The following is a 23,554-nucleotide window of genomic DNA, read 5'->3' on the forward strand; positions in this document are numbered from 1 at the left end:
ATACTCACTCTTAAACAAGAAATATTTTCAAAATGGAAAAGTTAAAATTATCTTTCATTTCTGCACCAACCCAATTAATCATCCTTATCATTCTTGTCATCAGTCACATATTGTTTTCCATAAAATGGGGTTAGGAATTCCATTAGCCTCTGCACTGCTTCTCTGCTGCATTATCATGTTGCATTATGGCTAATTCTCTTTAACTGCCCACAAATACTATACTATTGTTAACAACTGAAAATATGATGTATGAATGTGTGTTTTGTGAATTTTCAATGCAGATTCCAATTTGTTCACAGACAGATTGACTGACCATCATTTCTCTGGGAACTTTGTTATGAATTAATTGAGCTTTTTTAAAGTTACTGATTTTGAATGATGTCTTTAGGTCATAGTCATAAAGTTAAAGCCATAATAAAAGCAACATAATTTTTTTTTTATGTTATCATCATAATGATTGCAATCATGATTATATTTTTAACAAGCAAACATACTCATATGTTTTTTTCTTGTTGTTAGTTAATTTATTTTTTTAAGTTCGAATATAGAATTAACTAAAATGTTTATATACAGCTCTGGAAAAAATAAGAGACCACTTAATGATGATGTTTTTCCTTGATTTTACCAAATTGAAAACCTCTAAAATGTAATCAAGAGGAAGATGGATGATCACAAGCCATCCAATTAAGCTGAACTGCTGATTTTTTGCATCAGGAGTGGCATAAAGTTATCCAAAAGCAGTGTGTAAGACCAGTGGAGGAGAACATGCCAAGATGCATTAAAATGTTATTAAAAACAGGGTTATTGCACCAAATATTGATTTCTGAACTCTTTATTTGCATTTTCTGAAAATAAATGCTTTTTTAAATGCTTTTTATTTGGATTTTGGGAGAAAGGTTTTCTATATATATATATATATATATAGTTTTCATCTTCAAAATTTACACACAAGTTTAAATCATTTTTATTTTTCAATCTTATATTGTATGTTTAATGTAGAAATATCTAGCTGGAAATTCTTGGCTTTCTACGTATGGCCTTCCCCTGCCTTCGGAACACTGATTTCTATGGTTTTCAGATCTTTAGAACAGTTGCTTAGAGGAGCCCATTTACAAAGCTTTAAAATTCTTTTACCCCACAGTTTCTAAATAATTTTATAAGACTTTGGCCTAATGTGCTACTTGTGGTAAATGTTTATTTACCAACAGTAGGTGTTACTTCTTAATAAAAAAATCTAAATACAGTATGTATTACTTGGCCTGGGCTAAAGTTGCCTTACCTTCCACATAATATCATACATGCACAATGCATAAAAGATTGAAATATACCAATGTTGCTTTTATAAGAGGCAAACATTTTTAAATATTGCTCTAAACCGTCGCTCTAATGCTGAATTGAACTTCTGCTTAAAGAAGCCTAACATTAACCCTCTATGGGTTTTTGTCAGTTATAAATGACAGAAGGAAAAATAACACTTTAAAAAAATTCATAGACCTGCAACCAATCATATTTTGTTTAAATCTATCACATGACTTTTACTTTAGCCAATAAAGTTGAAGAGTTTCATCATGTGACCAAATTTTTAGTACCCAGGGGGGAGTAAGTGAGACAGTGCCATGCTTTGGGCCACATAGTAGATAGATGCAATGGTAAGTTCATTTTGAGGTAAATAATGTAATTAGGTCCCTTCCAAAAAATTGTGCTTTTAGCTCAATATGTTTACTAAACTATTTACTCATTTTAACAGTAGTTTAATCAAATTAATTGCTCTTTTCAACCAAAAAAACATATGTCATGTAGAACTAACAATGTACCATAAGGGGATAAAAAATGTCCAACAATGTTGTACCATTTTAGTTTTTTAGAGTCAGATGCAATGAACAATATTATGTCTTTAGGATTCCAGTACTTTTTATGGAAAGAGGAGAACACCTGCTCTACCTATTCCTGAGAGTAGTGAAGACAGTGAGGGCAGCAGCTCAGATGATGAGATTATAATAAATGTGAAAACAGGACAGGATGAGATATACAGTGATTCAAGTGAGCAGAGTGAGGCTGAAGATGAGGGTCAGGATGAAGGTCAGTCAGGGTCAGAAAGTCGTAGGTTGCTATGGAAGACTCCTGCTCGTGTCCACTATCCTGCACCAGTGTGGATAGGTCAACTTCCATCAGTGTCAGAGGTCCTCACTCCAACTGAATACTTCAGACAGATGTTCACCCCTGAGTGTCTTCGGCACATTGTTGAACAATCTAATCTGTACTCTGTGCAAAAGGATGTCAACTCACCGCTGAATTGCTCTGAGAAGGAGTTCGAGCAGTTTATTGGGGTTGCTTTTCATATGTCTATCTATGGGATCCCAGCAACACGAATGTGCTGGCAGGCTGGCACACGCATTGACAAGATTGCAGATGTAATGCCTATGAGAAGATGGGAGCAAATCAAAGCCAACATTCACTTCAATGACAACAGTCTGGACCTTAGCCCCTCAAACCCATGCAGAGATCCACTCTTCAAGTTGAGGCCCTTGCTCAATTTTGCTCTTGACACCATGAACAACATTCCAATGGATGAACATCTCAGTGTAGATGAGCAAATAATTCCTTACAAAGGAAAGAGTCGCCTGAAATTGTACAACCCAAGCAAGCCCCATAAGTGGGGTTACAAGGTATATTTACTCTGTGACTCCAAGGGCATTGCATACAACTTTGAGTTCCATACAGGCAAGATCCAACCAGTGATTGGAATGCCAGACCTTGGTGCCAGCAGCAACATAGTCCTGAGAGTGGCATCCATTGTACCACAAGGGCAGAACTTCAAGCTATATCATGACAACTGGTTCACAAGCACAGGCCTTGAAATGGAAATGGCAAAGAAGAAGATATACTGTCTTGGCACAGTGAGGGCCAACAGACTGAAGGGTTGTTCACTGAAAAGTGACAAGGATCTGAAGACAATTGGTCGCGGCGCTTTTGATGAGAAAGTAGCCACTTTTGAGGGTGGGCAGCTCATTGCAGGCAAGTGGCAGGACAACCGCACAGTGACAATGCTGAGCACATTTGCAGGGGCCTATCCAACTTGCAAGGTGAAGAGATGGGACAGGAAGCTGAGTAAGGTCACAGATGTACAATGTCCATCCTCTGTTGTGACCTACAATAAGAACATGGGAGGGGTGGACTTGATGGATTCATTGATTGCCCTGTACCGCACAAAGATAAGATCTCGAAAGTGGTACTTGCGCATCTTCTTTCATCTCATGGACATGCTCTGCGTAAATGCATGGCTTTTGTACCGCAGAGACTATCATGCATGTGTCCAAAAAGGAAAAGAAGAGCTTGGTCTGAGAGAGTTCAAGTCATCAGTGGCCGAAGTGCTCTGTAAGCAAGGATCAAGCAGTCAGCTAAAGCGTGGCCGGCCGAGCTCTGAGAGTTCTGACATGAGACGGCAGAAAAAGAGGGAAACAAAGCCCCAACAGGAAGTCAGGAAAGATGGCATGGCTCACTGGCCATACTATTCAGACAAGCAAGGACGTTGCAAGAAACATGGATGCACAGGCCAAACCAGAGTAATGTGCGAAAAATGTGGAGTCCACTTATGCTTCACGCCCAAGAAAAACTGCCTACGAGATTTTCATACATGAACTCCAAAGTTTGATCAAGTCAAATGAGATGAAAGAAATGATTTCATGATTATATGAGTTTAAAAGATTTTATGATAGTTCAGATTACAAAATGTTTTGTGGTAACCTCCTTACGTCCGAGTGTTGATCCAACTATTTTTCTATTTTTCTATTTTAACTTTTTTAAATTGCCAAAAAATTGCAGATAAATCTTTCTATCTAAAAAATATTGTTTAATGTTATGTTTAAGGTGTTATCTTTTTATCCTACATAAAATAAAATGATTTCTGAATGGTATTATGACTTCTTTACTAAATACTAAATCTTTATCCCTAATGGGTCAAAGTAATTTATAAATGACATCCATAAAAATTCAAGGTCAAAGGTCAAAATTGAGAAATTAAAATTAATTACTGAATTTGACTTAAAAGACATTAAAAATAACTAGTTGTGGAATTTTTTAAACGTTATATTCTTAAATACTCCCATAGAGGGTTAAATCACCTCCACCTCTCAATCCTATACTTTCTCATGAAGCTCCGCTGAATTAGTCTACCACATTGAGCTCTCCAAACAAATCTGTGACCCCGATTAGGGCTCCCTCAGTAGCTTGGAAGAGCTCTCTCCCGTGGGAGTTTTAGTCCCATGCCCTTCCCAATCCCAGAACTGCTGAATGGAGAGAGCTCAGTAGAACTAGCTCTTCAGCGCTGACCTAGGATCAGTTTAACTGGGTCTTTCATGCTGGTAAGTAAGGATTCAGACTGGTGGGCTGACACCAGATCAGTATTTAAGTGCAATGAAAGGAGAGCTCTGAGAGGGCATGTAGTGACATGCTGTTCCCGCCTGAGTGTTAATCACACAGGACTGTCCCCACCCTGCCTGCTCTCCACAGGGGGCAGCAGTAGAGGTCTGAGGGGGTTCAATGAGGTAGAGTTAGATGTGCTTTCCAGATGAGCTAGGGGTTTTCCCCCACTGTCTTTATTGTCGTTGTTTGTGTTTTTTCTTTGCTGACATGGCGTAATTCATGTTAAACACACGTTGTCAGCAGGAAAACATCTTTTCGTTGTTATTGAGAAAGCATTAAATAATCATCAGTTAGAGCCAACCACTCTCTGTCTCTGTTCATCTTTAATATCTTCTTAAAGCTGGCAATATCTAATACTGCTGAGATGACCTGTGTATTTAGGAGTCCTCTCATCACCCTTGACCTGAGCTGTATTGTGCTTTGTCGCCCATTGGAGGGCACAGTGACCTTCCTGGACAGTTTATCCTGAAACAGGAAAACAGAGCAGGTGGCCTGAACACTAACTGACCATCTGCAAAACACATAGAAACTGCAGTTCGCAATAAAAGAAAGAATCAATATGATAATGTTTTAAATATACCGCCTGTACAGGGCCAGTTTTGTGGTTTTATCTACTCTTCTTACAAACCTTCCCATGGTTTTACGTTAACCCTAGAATGCTATCTCCGGGTGATTTTCACCCACACAATTTTTTCATGTGATTTTCATTGTGTTGCTGCTGTCCGAGTTGAATGAGATTTTGGGTAGCTTCAGGGCGCTCATTGATGTCACTGATGTTATGGTTGATTACCTCTCACCTGTTTTTTTTAAGAGGCATGCGTTCAGGTTATTTTCATACAACATTAGTGATAGAGTAAGATATTGCATAGGTGTAATTTACCTGATTTACCTGTTAGTGTTTGTGTGTTTAAATCAGACGATCACATGTCCCAGAAATGGGTGGAATAAAGACCAAGTTACTCTTTATATTGTGTCAAAATAGCATGATGAATAGACCAATAGAAATGGGATACAATATTTTTCAATAAACTTCAATAAGGGAAATAAGGGTTTTTGTACTTATCCTGTAAGGAGACAGGAGACAGAAACTTTTTGTGTGACATAAAATTTATTTTGTTCAAATACTATAAATCCTAACTAATTGTGTTTGTCCGAAAAAAAAAAAATAAAAATAAAGTTTGTATTTTTATTTGTTATTAAGATGTGTAGATTGTGCTTAGAGGATGGAAGTTGTCATCAGGACCTTCTGTACAGGAGTGGCTTAGTGAACAGGCATATGAAAAGATGTCCTTTAGAATATGGGGAAAGCTTAACAAATATGATGAGAAATGGAGCTTGTACTTGCAGAGGTATATAGAGAATTGCAGGGAAGTGTTAATCACTGTTATAATTTGTATTATTTTATGTACTATTGCATGTAAGTTAAATGTGTATAAATAATATGAGAAATGTTTACATACTGATGTAGCCTGTATACAGCATTACACCATCGTTGTGTTTGTATTTGTGTGTTTAGCTAAATGTGATATTGTTATACATTGGAAAATGTAATAAAATACAAGTCATAAAAAAAGATGTGCAGATTGTTCTTGTGTTGTTCCATTGTACTACATTTCTACCCCATTCTAATAATTTAATTTAAAAAACGTGCAAATGATCGCACATACAGCTTGTTTTATGGCCTGTAGAGAGGTGTTTCCAATAGAATAGGACTCTCTGGAGCAGATGAACCCACGTTAAACCAGCTGGCACCATGCCTAATGCCCAGCATGGGCATCATCATTGAGCTGTGAGGCTGTGGAACTATGTTCTCTGGAATGATGATGGTGCTCTATCTAGTAGTTTAGTGATGGGCTGGGTTGGGGGTTTGGGGATGAGGTGATGCGGGGTGTTGCTCATCCAATGGCAGCAGATCCTCACCACAGTGCTCTAAAATCTTATCTAAAATCAGTGCAGTCCGACAGTAGAGACAGTTACTCCCCAAAAAAGCTCATTCTGAATATCCTTGATTTTTTTTGGTGTCCCAATACTTTTAGCGTAACATAATTCAGGATAATTAAACATTTCATAATCTTAATTTAGTTTGGAGTGTTCTCCACAAGAATTATAGCTCAAGATACATTATTTGCACCAGATAATTAATGTTTGCTTATTGTAGTGACAGCTCTCAAAAAAACAATATGAGTAACATTATTCTAGTGTAAAACACACTTTTTTTTATCTAGGTCACAGAAATGATGTCTGAGCTGGCTGCACACTGCACAGCTACTAGCTACCCGTCCCCCCCCTCATCAATCTCAATCTGAATGGTGAGAGACATCGTGTCATGAGTGAGAAGTGAAAATTCATTGTTATTAATTATTTATTGATTATGTTTAGTCTTTGCCCTGCGCAGGTCTACTCAACAGGTGGAGCGTTGGGTGGTGGGGGAGCTGAAACTGGCACTCTTTGCCTCTAAATTAGCTTCCTGTGTCTTGACCTCCAGGTCCCTGACCCACAACTGCAATGTATTTTGTGTGACTAACAGCTGTAATTCCCCAATTATCACGCTGTGTTGTCCAACTGCACCACAGGTTTAGTTACCAGGAGGCTGCAGCCAAGAGCTGGACCTCAAACCTTGTTCTCTCTCTCTAGCAGGATTTAGCCCTTTCTGCAGCTTTCTGCAGCCTGGTTCAGAAACAATACCTACATGTCCTACACTCAGATTTAAATGTCTTTAATGACTCTATAACAATATTGCTATTAGTAATAATAAAACAAGATTGTACAGGATATTAGCTGCCATTTACTGATGATTCATTTCAATGGTTGACTCTGTGAGTTGCTTGAGCAGGAGCAAAAATTCAAATACAATTTTTATTAACGTCACCCATGTCTACTGGATAGGAAGAAGATAAGATAAGATAAGATAAGATAAGATAGCACTTTAATGATCCAGAAGGAAATTGCAGTGTCACAATACTGTACATATAGCACACATGATCAAACATACATTAAAAGAATAAATACAACAAAAGTAAAAGCGCTATTAACACACAAAATAAGATGATCAATAAAAATAAGCATGGCTAATGAGGGTATTTTAAGTATATACATAAGCAGCACATGTATTGTTGCAGTTGAAAAAAAAAGATACATGTTATTACTAGGAGCAACAATAACATAAGAGTGAAACTGTATCAAAAACAGCAGGTCAGATAAAAAGAATAACAGTAAAATAATAGTAAAATGAGTGCCTTAGATAATAATAATACACACAATACAATAATATTAATTATGATAAAAAATATGATGACATAACATTAGGTTTAGATTAGCACAGTTATTAATGATTTTAAGGCATTTACAACCTAATTAGTAACCATTAATAAACTACTTGTAAACAATTTATAAACCCTTTATAAAGGTAGTCTTATTTTAAAGTGATACCAATATTTCTTGATCGAGAGAGCACATCATCACAATTTCTTGCAAGAAGATGCACCCAATCACTTACTCTGCAGCCAATAGGGCACCTTTTCTCTTTTTTGCCACTTTTTGGTACTTTAGTGTTGCTTTTTTTTAACCATTAAGGCACCAGAGGGAGCGGTTGCCCCCCCTGCCCCTCTTTTAAGTCCACCAGTAATTAATTAGCTATTCATACATAGGACATTTTCTTACAACATAGCTGAAAAGAGCTAAGGAAACTAGTGTACAGTTTTATAAGTGTATTGTTTACAAAAAAAGGCTGTATCGGAATGCTCTATGTAATTCATGTGTGTGTTGAAATGTAATGCTATCCAGTAGCTATTTTGTAAAGTATTATTTATAAGCGCTGTAGATTAATGTGCAAAATTTAAAACTCTAATCATTGTGTACATCGTGTCACTGTCTGGAACTGGATCATCATGTAGTTCCTCTAACCAATGTGTCTGATGATCACCACTGAGGCAGGGTTATGAATGTATACACTCAAGATAGAATGCATTCTTAAAATTTAATGGTGGGTCAAAGGGAACAGTGTGTTCAACTCGACTGGAGTTTACATGCTGCTTGTTAAACAATGCTTCATGAGAGACATTACTAAATGCCTTTATCACAATGTCATTTGGATTTAATAACTTTAACTTATTGATTAGCTTTTAGAAGTGTACCCATATTATACAAGTAACTTTTATACTTTTAAGATTAGAACTGGAATCAAATCATCAAATTTATTTTCAAAGTAAATATGAATTGGCACTGAACCAAAAAAGAAGCTTTTACTGGATATTTAGTCTAGGGTGCTTAACTTCATGCCAACACCTTTACAGGATCGAAAGCCAAAGCAAAAAAAAAAAAAAAAAAGTACACCCCTCACCCCTTTCTTCAACTTTAGACCCCTCATTCTCACTTGTCTCCTGGGTAAAGCGAGATCCATGACATTACACAGCCTTCTCTCTAATTAACCAGTGACTTTCTCCAGGACATCAATCTGAGTCAGTCCGGCTCAAAACAAAAAAAGCCAAAGATCCTATTAACTGTCAACGGCGAGGCTGCCCTTGGCCCTGAGTGGCTAGACACAGGAGGACAAAATGCAGTGGAACCTGTTGAAAACACCATTTACACTGCCAGCCTGCTACATATGGCTACTCCATTTTTAAGCTGGACTCTTTTAACACTTGGCAGGAAGGTGTGAAAGAAAAGTTACCTTCGGAGGTGCTGGACACATTATAAATAGGTCCCAGGGGGCTGTTTTGCTGCGATGCAGTCCAAACCCATATTGCGTTAGCATAGGAATCTAAAGCAGTGATGTACCTAGGGGTGTCTACTAACGGGCAGAGTGCAGGTTTGGTAGATTGGATGCATGTCTAAAACCCAGCTATCATCAAGTGCTCCATCAAATTCTACAGTAGGTTAGAACTGTTTGTGAAACAGAATATTCTAGTGGCCAAATCAGTGACAAGCCTTTTTCAGTGCAAATTAATCATTGTGTACCAGGACTGTACTGTGACCGCTTATTCTAAACATTGATCAGTGGAAAAAGTCTATATCAGTTGAACAATGTTCTATAGCAATTAAACATGTCTCCTAGAATTGTACTTCCAAAGAAAGAACCAATTTTAGAGCCTTTATATATATAGTCTGGTCTTCTGTCGCTAAATGGCTTGACCTGGCCTGGCCTGATGAACCCCACGCTCTAAGCTTGTAGTTTCCAGGTCAATATATTTCCAGTTGACTTGAAAAAAAAAGAAGGAATTTAAGTGAACCTGGCTTCAGATTACTGGGGCAGGTCAGTAAGACCAAGTCAACCCTTGATATCTAAGAGTTTGATTGATAGTGATGCACTAAAATAACAGCAGAGCCAACCCGTCCTCACATAACACAGATATCAGTGGCTGGGGAAGCCGGTTCAAGGTGGTGGCAGGGATGGAGCAAGGGGTCAGTTGTCCTGTCAGGACCCAGACTGGGATGACAATCCCTGTAATCCGCAAGCAAATAACTAAGCATCAACAGGCCCCAAGTCCAAGGTCAAACACAGAATGCCAGAATGATAAGAAAGAATGAGGGCATGCTGCTGAGAAGCAGGTGAACAGAAAAGAGATGCTTCTTACACTCGTAATGCTACAGTTACCAACACAACACTATAATGGATCTTTATTATGAATATTAGCAGCTGTTATAGCAGTTACAATAGTACTTCAGGAGGTATTGAAAAAGGCGGTATAAAAGCATCTGTCCGAGATGCATTTGGGTGATAATTTATATATCTATATAAATCTATATAAATTATATAAATTTATATATCTATATATTTAATCCCAAACAGCAATAAGATTTTAGTCTGACTAACCAGTAGTGTGTTTGTCTACAGAGTGTAAATGCATGTGGATACATTCTATATACAATCCTGATAGCATGAAGGAATCTGGAGTAAACAGGGTCCAGGTATAAATGCATGTGGCTAAAAACAATCCAAATACTAGTCACATGAAATGACCAGGTGTAAACGAGGTGTTAGATACTAGTATGTGAATACTAGAACATTCTATGGACTGCCTTATTCCTTCCAGACCCAAATTATTTCCAGTAATGAAAAAAAAAAAACTGTAAAAATGCTGTTTCCTTTCTGTAATGCACAGAAAAATATACCATAATATTCTACTATATTTATTTTAATTGCATTCAAAGCCTTTGTGTAAATAAAAATATTGTATATTTCTTATTTACCTTTTTATTTCATTAACATCCCTAAACAGTAAATTACTCAATGTCTCTACTACTACTGTTTATCCATTGCAGTGGGCGAGGCCAAATTACTGTTTCATTGGTTTATAAACTTGTTCATTGGCTGGTTCAGGGTCTATTCTGATGGACAACTACTCTCAAATAGTTTTATGTGCAACAAAACATTTAAAAATAAAGAAAAAAAAATTGTGTTTTTTATGGATGCTGACAGTATTAACAGCAGTATTAACAGTTTTACTTTGGAGTTCTGTAGGTAAAGGTCAGCAACTGTATAAACATTTTTACAATTAATGGATTTTATTGATTGTAATTGCACTGTTTTTATGCAACTTCAAATGTATTGGTGCATTTGTTAAAGATTTTGCTTAGTCAACTCAAAAGAATAGTCATTCAATCTTTTATATTGAGTTGTATTTGTTACAGTATGGAATTTTTCAAATATTATAATATAGTGCAGTTTTATTCATTTCTTATGTCTTTGTGCTATTAAGTTGTGATAATGCACATTTTTAAGGTCTCAGGTCACTACCTATGACATGCGAGTGTAAACGGACACTCCTCTCTCTGGGGTGTTCTGATACCTGAGTGTCTGGCTTCTGCTATGCCCCTTTCTCTCTCTTACTGTTATGAATGTTTATCTTTAGGTAAGCATAGTCGTTCCATGTCTTAACCATGAAAGTGGATACGTCAGGACGATCACGGTCACTATTTACTCAACTGCTGTGTCCTAACCCTAATGTCTGTGGCTGGGTCTTGACATGATCCATGTTAATACTGACAAATGACCCTCTGACCAGGAAGTTTGAGAAACACTGAGGTGGGGATTGTGCCTGGTAAAACTGAACAATGAAGTTTAAGAATTTATTTTTATTTTTATTGAGAATGATTAGAGCATTTTTAGAATTGAGTTGGAGCTATAAAAGGATTAAGTAACATTCGGGTGTGCTGCAGTTCATTGTAAATGTAAATGGATGAACCTTAAGCCAAAGTAAGTCATTATCCAATGAGTTTCTTCAATGTTCCTCAATGTGTCCTCAACTTTATTGCACTTACCTCTTCAAACACACGGATAAAATGGTGGGAAACTGAGTAACCATGATAGTTATCATGATGAAATTTACTCTGTGCTCTTAATCCACTGTAATGCCATTGCAATGAGAGCAGCATGAGCCTGATAAAAACTTGGGTCAGACCCACATCATATCATTGTCGCCAATGCTGCTGTTTCAGCTGTCAAGGATCATGCTCTGATTTTCTCTCATTCTACAATATAAAAAAAACTCAAATTAATGACATTATTAACTAGAAGATTTGTATTTGCTTGAATTAAGCATTAGTCATTGTTCTTTATTGTCTTTTTTGTTTTGTCCAAGTTCCAACTGAGGAGTAAAAGTGAATGTTGCAATTAGTTCTGGGCAGTATACCGGTTTATTCGGTATACCAAAGGAGACTATTGAACCGATATGGATTTTTCCCACACCGCCATACCACTAGAGGCGCTGCATAGCGCTGTGCAAAAGCACACAGTGTAGTTCAGCACCCCCAAAGAAGACACAGCTCGCTAGATAACGCTAGCCAGTTAGAATAACAAGCTAACGCACTGGAGTTAACGGTAGAATCTGGTAAATAAGGACTGGAATTGAAGAGAAATGTTCCTCTCGTACTCTAGAAGAGTCCAGAACCGGTCATTTATTCAGCACAAGAGATTAAACCCCCTAAAACTCTGAAAGTAACTATAGCGCTTTTAAATATTGTGGCATGGAAGAGGAAGGAAAACCCGTGAGACTCATGCTGAATGCTCAACAGCTCCTTTATTGAACCGGCTTGCCACTCACTTACAGTCTTTAGCAAGACTAGGAGAGCTAAAAACCATTACCCCACAGAGCTAAAACAGCCCAAAGGCCACCAACCCAGCTGTGTGTCTCCCAGATGGCAGATCCAGAGTGGTGCCCACCCTCTCTGCATAACCCCTCCCAAGGGAGATGCCCCACCCCTGTCATCCTCGCACACAGGAGAACAGAACCATGCCTACAGGCAGCCACACACACAACCCAGAGCCGCCACAATATATTAATACTAAATAAAATAAGTATCTCCATTTTTGTGGATTTTTAGTTCACAAACTGTCCGTTACTCTGTGTCAGACTTTCTTGATGAACAGATCAACAGAAATTCTTCAAAAATACCTGAAATAAACTATTTTTACATTGACTTCCATTGAAAGTTAAAAAGGTTTTGCCTCTCTCCTGTAAAGTTGCCGTTTTGGAGATACTCGTTTTTCATTGTACAGCGGCGATATGAACATGACTGTAGTGGTTGCAGACCTTGTTGTTAAACAAAGGCAAAGTATGCATAAGGTCTTTGATTCAGTGCATTAAATCAGTTTTATGAACCAATACAGTGGCAGCTGGACAACTCCAGCATGCTGCAAGTACCAACTGCCCACTGACTGCTGCCCGTAAATTTACAGCACTAACTGACCTTTGCTAAAGCAGAAGAACAAAGCATTCACTGCAAACTTCTGTCATTCACTCGGTCACTGGCATGGTTTTGGCATACCAGCTGTACCCTTCAGAATAGATTGAGGACAACCCGGGACAGTAATGGGTTTGCAGGAAGAGGACAAACGCCTGTTTCCTGTAGTTACATAGCCGTACAGAAATCAACGAAAGAAAGAAATTGATCTTGCTGCCACGGTCCCATAGTGAACAAGTGTTAACCTTAATGAACCAAATAATGAACAATGAACGCCCATACGTGGCTGGTGGTTCAAACAGTGAAATGTATCCCCTTTCTGCCTTTTCCTCTTTGTTTATCATTTATTGAGTATAATTGTGCACGTTGGCCTCTAGCCCTTCATACGCTCTCTCTTCCTGAATCATTAGTGTCGAGTTTCTCAGCTCAGCTCTCTTAATGGAGCCCCAGTTTGGGCCAGAGCTCTGTGTGATGTTGGAGAAGGACCAGATGGACTGTCTAACACACACTTCTGTATTTCCCTGTTCCCTAAAACCTCCATATCCAACTCATAGTGACAGACTCTGTCATAGGCTGTCATCACTGACAGTGCTTTAATTGCACACATCATCAGACACACATACAGAAAGCAGGGGGCCGCTGTGACCTCCCGCAAATGGAAGCAGGATTTGGCCCCTAAAATGTATCAACAAATTCGTTGTTGCAGTACAGATGGATGCTTTTGTAGCAGATTTGGGGTGTATACTTTACAGTCACTCCAGATCATGCCCACTCGAGGAATGTTGCTTTAGTGAGTTTTAGAAAGACAATAGATGTGAGTTTTACATTGGTTTGCTGATCCACTACCATAATTTGCTTGCTTGGACTTTTGCCAAACATCCAAATGTACCTAAATTAGTACATTATTAGTTAATGATATCACATATTATATATATATATATATATATATATATATATATATATATATATATATATATATATATATATATATATATTGTTACTCTCCATAGACAAACCTGTATCGCTAAGAATTAATTAATTAAATTAATTAAAAAATTCTACTTTCTAATTGAAAATTACTTTTTATTTAAAATATATTTGAAATATTTTTGTTATTAAAACAAAAAAATAATCTGCCCGCCTCTCAAAAAAATTTATTATGTTAAAAAAGACAACAATTTACAAAAGGTAAACACAGACAACAGAACATAACATTATACATTTTGCCAATAGATTTATTGAGGTAGAGTGGTATACTACTAACTCTATGCCTGGATTAAGATCGAACCCTGGTCTGCCATGTGGAATTTAGCGACATTAAGCACAAGGCTCCACAAACCAGATGTGAAAACGACACTTGAGCTATGCCTGTGATGTATTCACTATTCCCTACATGTCAAAATCTACATCACTTTATAGGGCACAGTAGTGAATAATTTTGGATACCTTGTTATGTGTGTGCTCATTACTGAGTGAAAGCATGCAATATATAACATCAATCCTTAGAGAAGAAGCCAAAGATTGCAATGGATTATGGGAATTTTAAATGTCTTATACTGTATTCCATGTCTGTGCATTTTGGGTTTGTTACAGTGCACTGAAATTTTGATACTAAGTTTTTGGACACTACTATTAAATAAAAAAGCAGTGCACTAAGTAGTGCACTATAGTGGATGGGGCATCATTTTGGACTTTTACATACATGCATGCTGCAGTAACAACCTCTACTCTTCTGCAAAGGCCTGACACTAGATTTTGGATCCCTGCAGTATTGTGAGGATCTGATGGCCATGAAAGCATTAGTGAGTTCATTTATTGATAATGGTTGATTACACATCTTATACCAGAGGTTCTGGCTGGAGCTCCAGCACACTAGAGAAGACAATTTCACTGCTTCACAGCCCAATGCTGCAGGGCTTTATACCTCTTTACCATCAGGATGGAATTGGGCATGGTGACTTTAGACTCCAGAGTGTCGTGTTTTATTGGCAATGCTTTTCTGTGGTGAAGCTGTCATACACAACTAAATGCCTGTGTTATTGGTGATGAGTGCACTGTAAAGCAGATGAACCTTTACTTTTTTTAAAATGAGTGTGTGGATACTTCTGCATGTTAAGCTATTATTATCACACGTGAACATGTTTATACATGTAAAATAAATGTGATTTTGTGGTCACACTGCAAAAAACTAAATCTTAGCAAGTCAAATTTTCTAAATTTAAGGCAATAAATCCTATTTTCTTCTCTGATAAGACTTTTTGTCTTACTAAGCATTGTAAGTGTTAGATTGTTTTGCTTATTTTAGGGATAATTATCTTAATCATTCTTACTTAGAATATGTACCTTATTTTAAGTAATTTGAACTCAAAATAAGCAAAATCAATCAGCAATCAAGTTATTCTGATTCTTGTGTCCAAAAACAGTGACTTTTTTGCTTGATTTAGGTGTTACTTTACTCATTTTGAGACTTTGCCCTTGCTTTTTGTAAGACATCTTACTAAGAAAATTTAGCTTACTCCATTGGCAGATTTTTTTGCTTAATATGCATATATTTGTCTTAATTTGCATATATTTTGCAGTGCATGCAGTTTTAAAAATGGGACCCTTCTGAATTTTGCATGGTGTACATTTTAAAATTTAAAAAATAAAAAAATATCCTTGCAATATGGGATCAGAAGGACCAAATTAGTCCAATAACTACATTTTAGATTTCTACAATATGTAATAAACTGGTTTTGAACATAAAATTAGATTAGAAAAAAAATAGCATTTTTGCCTGCTTCCATGCTTCTGGACTGGCTGTAGAAACTTTTAACTGAGATTTCTGACACCTTTTTTTTAATCATTTGAGTGCAATGTTGTCATGTGTCCACTATATGGTACATGCATGTCTCTATATGTCTCCACATTGGTTGACATTGAACAAAAAATAATTCAATGTTATTTTTAAAAAATTAAGCATCATGGTATCAAATAAAGCATTATGGTGCAGAGAAGCAGAAAGGTAATGTGACCATAATGTCCCTGGGATGCAGGGTCTCAAGAGTGTGAAAAATGTCTTGTAAAAATAAAATTATTGCCTTTAAAACTGTCTGCCCATTTCATATGTGTAATGAGACATTTGTGTGACAAAACTAAAAGCTAGAACTTCTCATCTGAAGTAATGTGGATTAGTCTGTAGGAAACATGTTCATCTGCAAATGTTTCCTCAGTCTGAAAACTGAAGCTCCATCAAGGCTTCTGCAGAGATCAAAAGGTTTTCCATCCACACAGATCATCATTGCCTGTTTCTCTGTCAAAGAAGTTAGTTAGAGATGACCCGCACTCAAAGGGACTTGTTGTGAGGGTGTGGAAGGGGTGGCAGGTCACTTCCTCCTGAGGTAAAAGGGGGACAAATGTCAAGCTCTCCGGTTCCTGTCACGTGGTTGCTCACTTGCTTTCCCTTCCCTGTCATTGCCTGCGCCTGCTCTCTAACGCTCGCTGCAGCTCATGCTGCTGTCATTAAGACCCTCCACCTGATTCTGACATTAGCCGGAGTTTCCCACACCTCCCCCTGACCAGGGCTGGAAATAACCCCAATCAGCCGGGTTTAGGGTCTGTGAAAGGCCTCTGATGATCAGCTCGTCATTGAGAGAATTAGTTTCTCATAAGCTTCGTAAAGAGAAACACGCAAAAATAAACCAGCTGCTATTGCAATGTGATATTACAACAGCAGCACTGCATGTGATTATTAACAATTGGTCTCTGATTAGTAGGTGATATATAGCAATTGGTTCCTCCTCAAAAATGGAGAATATTAAACCTTGACAAATGATTAATTCATGTATTAATAAGCTTGGGCTTAATTTTTACTGACAGGCTGCATTAGGCCTGTATTGATGATCATTTTTTGAGAGATATATTGTCCCTATTCTTGTCATTTTAAGAATATTGTATGCCACTGTAATAATAATAATGTAACAGCATAAAGCAATGAAGTTTTGATTATGAATAATGTTAAAAATAAAAAAAGTTTAAATATCTAAAAAAACAAAAATAAAATAAAAACACTGTTCACATAAAGTTTAAACACAGGTTTATATACATTAATAATCTCTTCTTGATAACTAACATTATTGACATTGTGTCCACATATCGTACTTAAGTTGACGTGTGGTGTTTTAACCCATTTAATGAGTTAATGTTATAAATAGACAAGGTTTGCAGATTTGCTCATAGTTATATCTTGGATAAACTTCTAACATATTGAACAGTTATATTAATATTATACAATGCCTTTTCATTCCTTTATTCAAAATAAAAAATAGGAATTTGAGATCATTTCTGGATATGGAATATTTTGGTAAAACACTGAATTTAAAATAATATGAAAATTCTAATGGTTTAAAATTATATTTTACAATAAAAAAAACTTTCTAAACATACAAAATAAAATAAATGTAACATTTCATGTTAGCATTAAGATTAAGATTACAAATATAAAATATATACACATAATATATATATATATATATATATATATATATATATATATAGATAGATAGATAGATAGATAGATAGATAGATAGATAGATAGATAGATAGATAGATAGATAGATAGATAGATAGATATTTAATGATAATAAAGTGTGACTCTCTGTTTGAAATAGCACTATAAACAATGCAGTAGCAATACTGACATATTTATCTAAAACTACATAATTTGATAACTACAAGACTTCCCTTCCCCTATGAATTTGGTCATAGAATATTACATCCCTTAAAACATTCATAGCCTTTCCTCTAAAGAAATGAGTTCACCTCTAGTATTATAGAGCATTTACAGCATATCGATTCTGTTGCATATTTTTAGAGTAGAGTGCAGAATAGGATGAAGTGGAGGCTCAGTAGTAATAAGATTTATGGAGCTTTAAGCAGCAGCGGGCCATGTCCAGCTGCTCTTATAGTCACGGGAATCAGAGGGAGCAGTGCACGCCTCTGCCTTAAACAATGGAGCAGTGAGTGCCAGCGAGGAGAGAGAGAGTGAGAGCGAGAAACAGAGAGAGAGAGAGAGAGAGAGATCATTGGGGGTACACTGAGGGGAAGAGTCACAGGTTCTTCAGCGTCTGTGGAGTAGATCAGAGCTGCTCAGGGCGGGAGAGCGCTGCCCTTATCGTTTAGGCAGGTGCGGGTTGTGTGTGTATAATGCTGTAATGGTTATGCTTTCAGTTTGGCTCTTCAACAGTACACTGAAGGTCCCGAGCAGTTCAGTGAAGGGGGAGTATTTTAAACTTGTAAAACTTTTTGGAAAGTCTTGTTAGTGTGAAGAGAACATATTCTATAAAATAATACACTGTATTATTTCAGAGTATATACTGTATCAATTCCGCTATCTAGCTATCAGGGTTTAAACACAACACAAAATGAACCAGTGTCTGCTAGCAATCTTAAATGTAAATTACTATTCAAAACCGATACTGTGTTCTGAGGACTGTTGTACTTTATGCTAGATCCCACTGTTCTGATTACACTGTTACAAAATCATTATTAATATTAGTAAATAGTTAATAAATATTATGATAATTGTTTCTTTATATAATATTATTTTCCTAGAATTTGCAAAAAAGAAAATATATTGCCTAGCTAACATTATCCAAATATATTGCAATTGTAACAGCTATATTATAATATAAAAAATACTTAAGAGACCACTTAAAAATTATGAGTTTCTTTGATTTTACCAAATTAAAAACTTCTGGAAAATAATCAAGAGAAAAATGAATGATCACAAGCCATCAAACCAAACTGAACTGCTTAAATGTTTGCACCAGGGGTGGCATAAAGTTGTCAAAAAGCAGTGTGTAAGACTGGTGGAGGAGAACATGCCAAGATTCATGAAAAAAACAAGGGTTATCTCACCAAAGTTATTTTCTTTGCATTATTTAAGGTTTAAAAACACTGTACCTTTTTGTTATTTCAGCCATTTCTCATTTTCTGCAAATAAATGCTCTAAATGACAATATTTTTATTTGGAATTTGGGAGAAATGTTGTCTGTATTTTATAGAATAAAATAACAATGTTAATTTTACTCAGACATATACCTATAAATAGCAAAATCAGAGAAACTGATTTAAAAACTGAAGTGGTCTCTTAATTTTTTCCAGATCTGTATATTGTATCACTCAGTTCTTGTCGATAAGCAGAAAAATATAAGAAAAAAATCCAGCAAGTTCACAAATCAGAAAGTTAGGACAGTAATGAAAAAGCAAGAATGGGTTTATATCAATGCAGTCCAAAAAAAACATATATTTTAATTTCTGTCATTTTTTAGTTTACATTTAAACACAGAAATTGTTCTTCCCATTCTGTGTCAAAATGTAAGAATGAATGGGCCAACGGAAATTCTCATAAGTTACTTATTTTAAATTGACTTCCACTGAAAGTAAACAAGGTTTTGTTCATTCTACTGTAAAGTTTCTTACCGTTAAGTTATCTTTGGACAGTGGCAATATTACGAAATAAAGTTGACCAGAAAAAGATGAGATATTATGGTTTCATACGTCAATGACATCAAATAATTAAAAGAGTACATATTTCATGCTGTCCAATCTGTATATTGTCCAAAATATCTTTTTTGCTTTACACCATGATTTACTGCAGTTATAGCTTGCAACATGTGGTGTGTGAATAGAGCAAATCAATTCATAATTAGAATTTTTCTACATGAGTAATGCTGTACAGTTACCCACATGTTCTGAATCATAATTCTAAGCAGTCGTGCTACAGAGTAGATGCTGAGTATTGTGTGTGACTATGTAAACCAGAATAAGCTACGCTCTTCACATTTTCTCTACATTCCTACACCTGTCCAAGGCCAAGACATAGGTCTTCCAGCAGCTGTAAATAATACATATTTTTTGGACTATGATATATTGTCTTCTATAGAAAGACACTAGAAAGACACTACAATGTAATTTATACACTGGTCAAGCACATTTTGCAATAACACCTACTAATTCAGGCAATTATCTAATCAGATAATCATGTGGCAGCAGTGCAATGTCTAAAATCAATCCGATACGGGTCAGCAGCTTCATGTATTGTGCACAACAACCATCAGAAAAGTGTAATAAAGAAAACGTCCAGTAATAGACAGTTGTGAAGATCAACAACTCTTGGTGGGTAAAGAAATTAACAGACAAATGGCAGACCTGATTGAGCTGATAGAAAGGCTACAGTAGCAGAGTAAAAAATATACAATTGTAGTGAACAGAAAAGCATCTCAAAATGCTGAGCACATTAAACCTACAGCAGAAGAGCAGGTTACAGTGAGCACACACTCACCAATACTGGACAGTTGAAGACTAGAAAAACATTGTCTGAACTAAGGAATCTCAAATTCATATGTTAGAGTCAGATTTTTGCATGAAGAGCATAAATCCAATAACCCAACCTGTCTTCTGTGAACTGTCCAGTATAGTAGATGTGGTGTAATTAAGCAATAATACACTCTAGGGTCGTGCTATAACGTGTAATATTGGCACTGCTCTGCAGATCTACGGCAATCTGACCTCGAGTGTATTATTGTGATTACACCACAGTTCCATTTTTGCTGTTTATTGAAAGATTTTGCTTTAAAGAGGACGAGTTAAAATAGTTCCATTGCTGCTCTGTTTGTAGCTGTGCTGTAAGCGCTGCATCATTGCTAGGTTACCTGTGTAAGTATGTGGAGCAGTAATACATGGAGAGCTTCAGTTACAGTGCATTACCGGCTGATAACAGCACTCACAGAACGCCACTCAGCCAATCACATTGCAGGGTCAGAACTAACTGTGGTATAATGCCATGTAATGTTAACTGATTTCTTGGCACACTTAGTTTCATTAACACTAATTAATCATTGCTGTGGTAAATTCCAGAATGATGATGATGTACCATATCACAAAGCAAAAATACTCCTAATCTGGTTTTATTATCATGATATAGAGTTCCGTGATCTTTAGTGGTCTTCGAAGTCATCAGATTTAAATCCAGTAGAACATTTTTGGAATGTGGTACAATGGAAGATTGACAGCATGAAAGTGCTCATGAAAAATCTACAGGAATTGTGTGATTCATGTTGACCATAATTTTAAAGGAATGATAGGCCCTATCCAATATTAATACAGTGAGTCTCTTTGACCCCTCAGTGGAATCCTTTTTGGTAGTGTGTAGAATGTTGAGTGGCAATGAAAGAAAAAATGCTTGCATGAGAGATCAATAACATGTTGCATCAAAACATGAATGTATGGTGGGTTTTTTTTTCAAACCAAATAAATAAGCTTTCTGTGATCCTTCATTAGACATAGTCTAATTCATTAACATGGCCACACCCACAGCTAATTTTATTCCCCATCGATGGTTTAGGACTCAAGTGTGTCTTTCTGGGGCATGGTGATAAACTTATGTTTGGGTGGTGAACCCTTGATAAGTAAATCTCACACTTTTTCCATTGGCTCCAGCCACCAGCCAAGGCTGCACACTCTACTATTTTATTGGAGCGCCATTAGCTTTGATTTCAGCATGCATTCGCTATGGCATTGTTTTAATAAGCTTCTGCAATGTCAAAAGATTTATTTCAATCCAGTGTTGCATTCATTTTTCACCAAGATTTTGCAGCACTGATGATGGTAGAGTCTGACCTCTACACAAAGTCTTCTCCAGCACATCTCAAAGATTTTCAATGAGGTTAAGGTCTGGACTCTGTGGTGAACAATCCATGTATGAAAATGATGATCTCATGCTCCCTGAACCACTCTTTCACAATTGCAGCCCAATACATCCTGGCATTGTCATCTTGGAATATGCCCAAGCCATCAGGGAAGAAAAAATCCAGTCATTCAGTATATTCAGGTAGTCAGCTGACCTCATTCTTTTAGCACATACTGTTGCTGAACCTAGACCTGACAAACTGCAGCAGCAACACCAGATCATTTGCTTAGTTGAATCCAGGTGGCCAGGCAGTGTATTTATTTGCTACATTATTTTGTGTTTGGCTAGCCTGTGTTGTAGGCTGTAAGTGCAAGTTAAAATATACTCTGGCTGCTCAGTGTGGCCCATGGCTGAATGCTACATCTGACTAATGTTAGTGTTTTTAACGTTCAGAACTATTTAAATTCTTAAATTCATACTTCATCTGCCTCCCTTGTTTTTGTTTGTTGTCTATGTAGTATCCGTCCACAACAATAAATATAGCAAACTATACTGTGTTGGAAGAATGTGCTGGCACTGCCTACTGACAAGGTGTGGATGGGCATCCCCCATAACATAAGCAGAGAGGAGGAAGTGGTGGGATGTATATGAGCAGCAGAGGGCCATGCTCTACCATGTCCAACTACAGCTCCTGGAATGGTGTTTACTGTTCAAAGCCAACTGGCCCTTCCAGCTCTGGGCCACTTGATCGTGCTCGGCCCTGCAAGCTCCCCCTCTTTCAGCGCAGCTCGGTTCCTCATTGGTCGCTTGTGTCGTCACGGAGACAACAGCTGTCTCCGGGATGAAGAAGCTACTTTTGGGGTGCCAGCCAGTCTGACTGCCTGCAACTGGAGAATCCCAAAGTCCCTCATGGCCTTCAAAACACACATTGGCCTGAGAGCGGCCAGCACACAGAAAGAACAGTGCCATCTAGAGGAAAGATGGAAACACCATGATATGATGATCTACTGTAGATGTCTAGTAGATGTTCACTTTGTGTTTAATGTACAACCCCAAACCTTACATGTACTCTATTTAACCCTAACTCAACACTTTAATGTAACTATCATACAAACAATAATTTCTTAATTTCAACATAACATAAATATTTAATTCTCAAAATCTATGAAATATCTATACCAAACACTCCCTCAAATCTCAATTTTACACTAATGTTAAACCTAATACTCACTCTAACACAAATCCTAACCCTTACCTAAAATCTGGACCTAACACTCAGGCCATGTCCTAAAAGCATGTGCTATGGGTGGGTGACAGTGTTAAAATCAAAAGGCTCCCACTGTAATCAGTAAAGCTGCATGCTACAAGAGTAATCTTTAAAAGTCTCATTCATTGTTTCTCTTTAATGTGATGTCTAGTTGTAGTCTCTAGAATTAATAAATGCCATATGAACTGGTTTTTGTGAAAAAAAGTACTCCGGTGATCCGGTATAACGCTGTTTTAGTCTGGTGGAGGAGTGTGGGGGAGGGGGGAGTATTTCAGCTCTTGCTCATGAATATTCATATATGCAAACACATCACCTCTGATTGGCTAACAGCACTGCTACAAAAGGAAGCACAAACCAGACGGACAACAGCAAACAATGTTTTAAAATAAAGAAATTTTTACAATAATAACACTCTTTACAATGTTATATGTTACTTTACAACATGTGTAATGCCCTGCTAAGTGCAGTTAATCCACACGGATCTAGTCTTAGAGACTCTGTAAAACATAAAA

The 23,554-nt window shown here is 36.9% G+C and overlaps 1 protein-coding gene across 1 annotated transcript in view; it reads left to right on the forward strand.

Moving 5' to 3' along the window:
• LOC125799100 (piggyBac transposable element-derived protein 3-like) overlaps positions 1 to 23,554 on the forward strand; it is a 73,563-nt gene that overhangs the window by 16,377 nt on the left and 33,632 nt on the right. Inside the window, exon 2 of the mRNA XM_049475065.1 lies at positions 1,899 to 3,563. Coding sequence (XP_049331022.1) covers positions 1,899 to 3,563 — 1,665 coding nt within the window. The remainder of the gene's footprint in view (positions 1 to 1,898; positions 3,564 to 23,554) is intronic.

The sequence above is a fragment of the Astyanax mexicanus genome, chromosome 2 (genome assembly GCF_023375975.1).
Source record: "Astyanax mexicanus isolate ESR-SI-001 chromosome 2, AstMex3_surface, whole genome shotgun sequence".
NCBI classification, from domain to species: Eukaryota; Metazoa; Chordata; class Actinopteri; order Characiformes; family Acestrorhamphidae; genus Astyanax; species Astyanax mexicanus.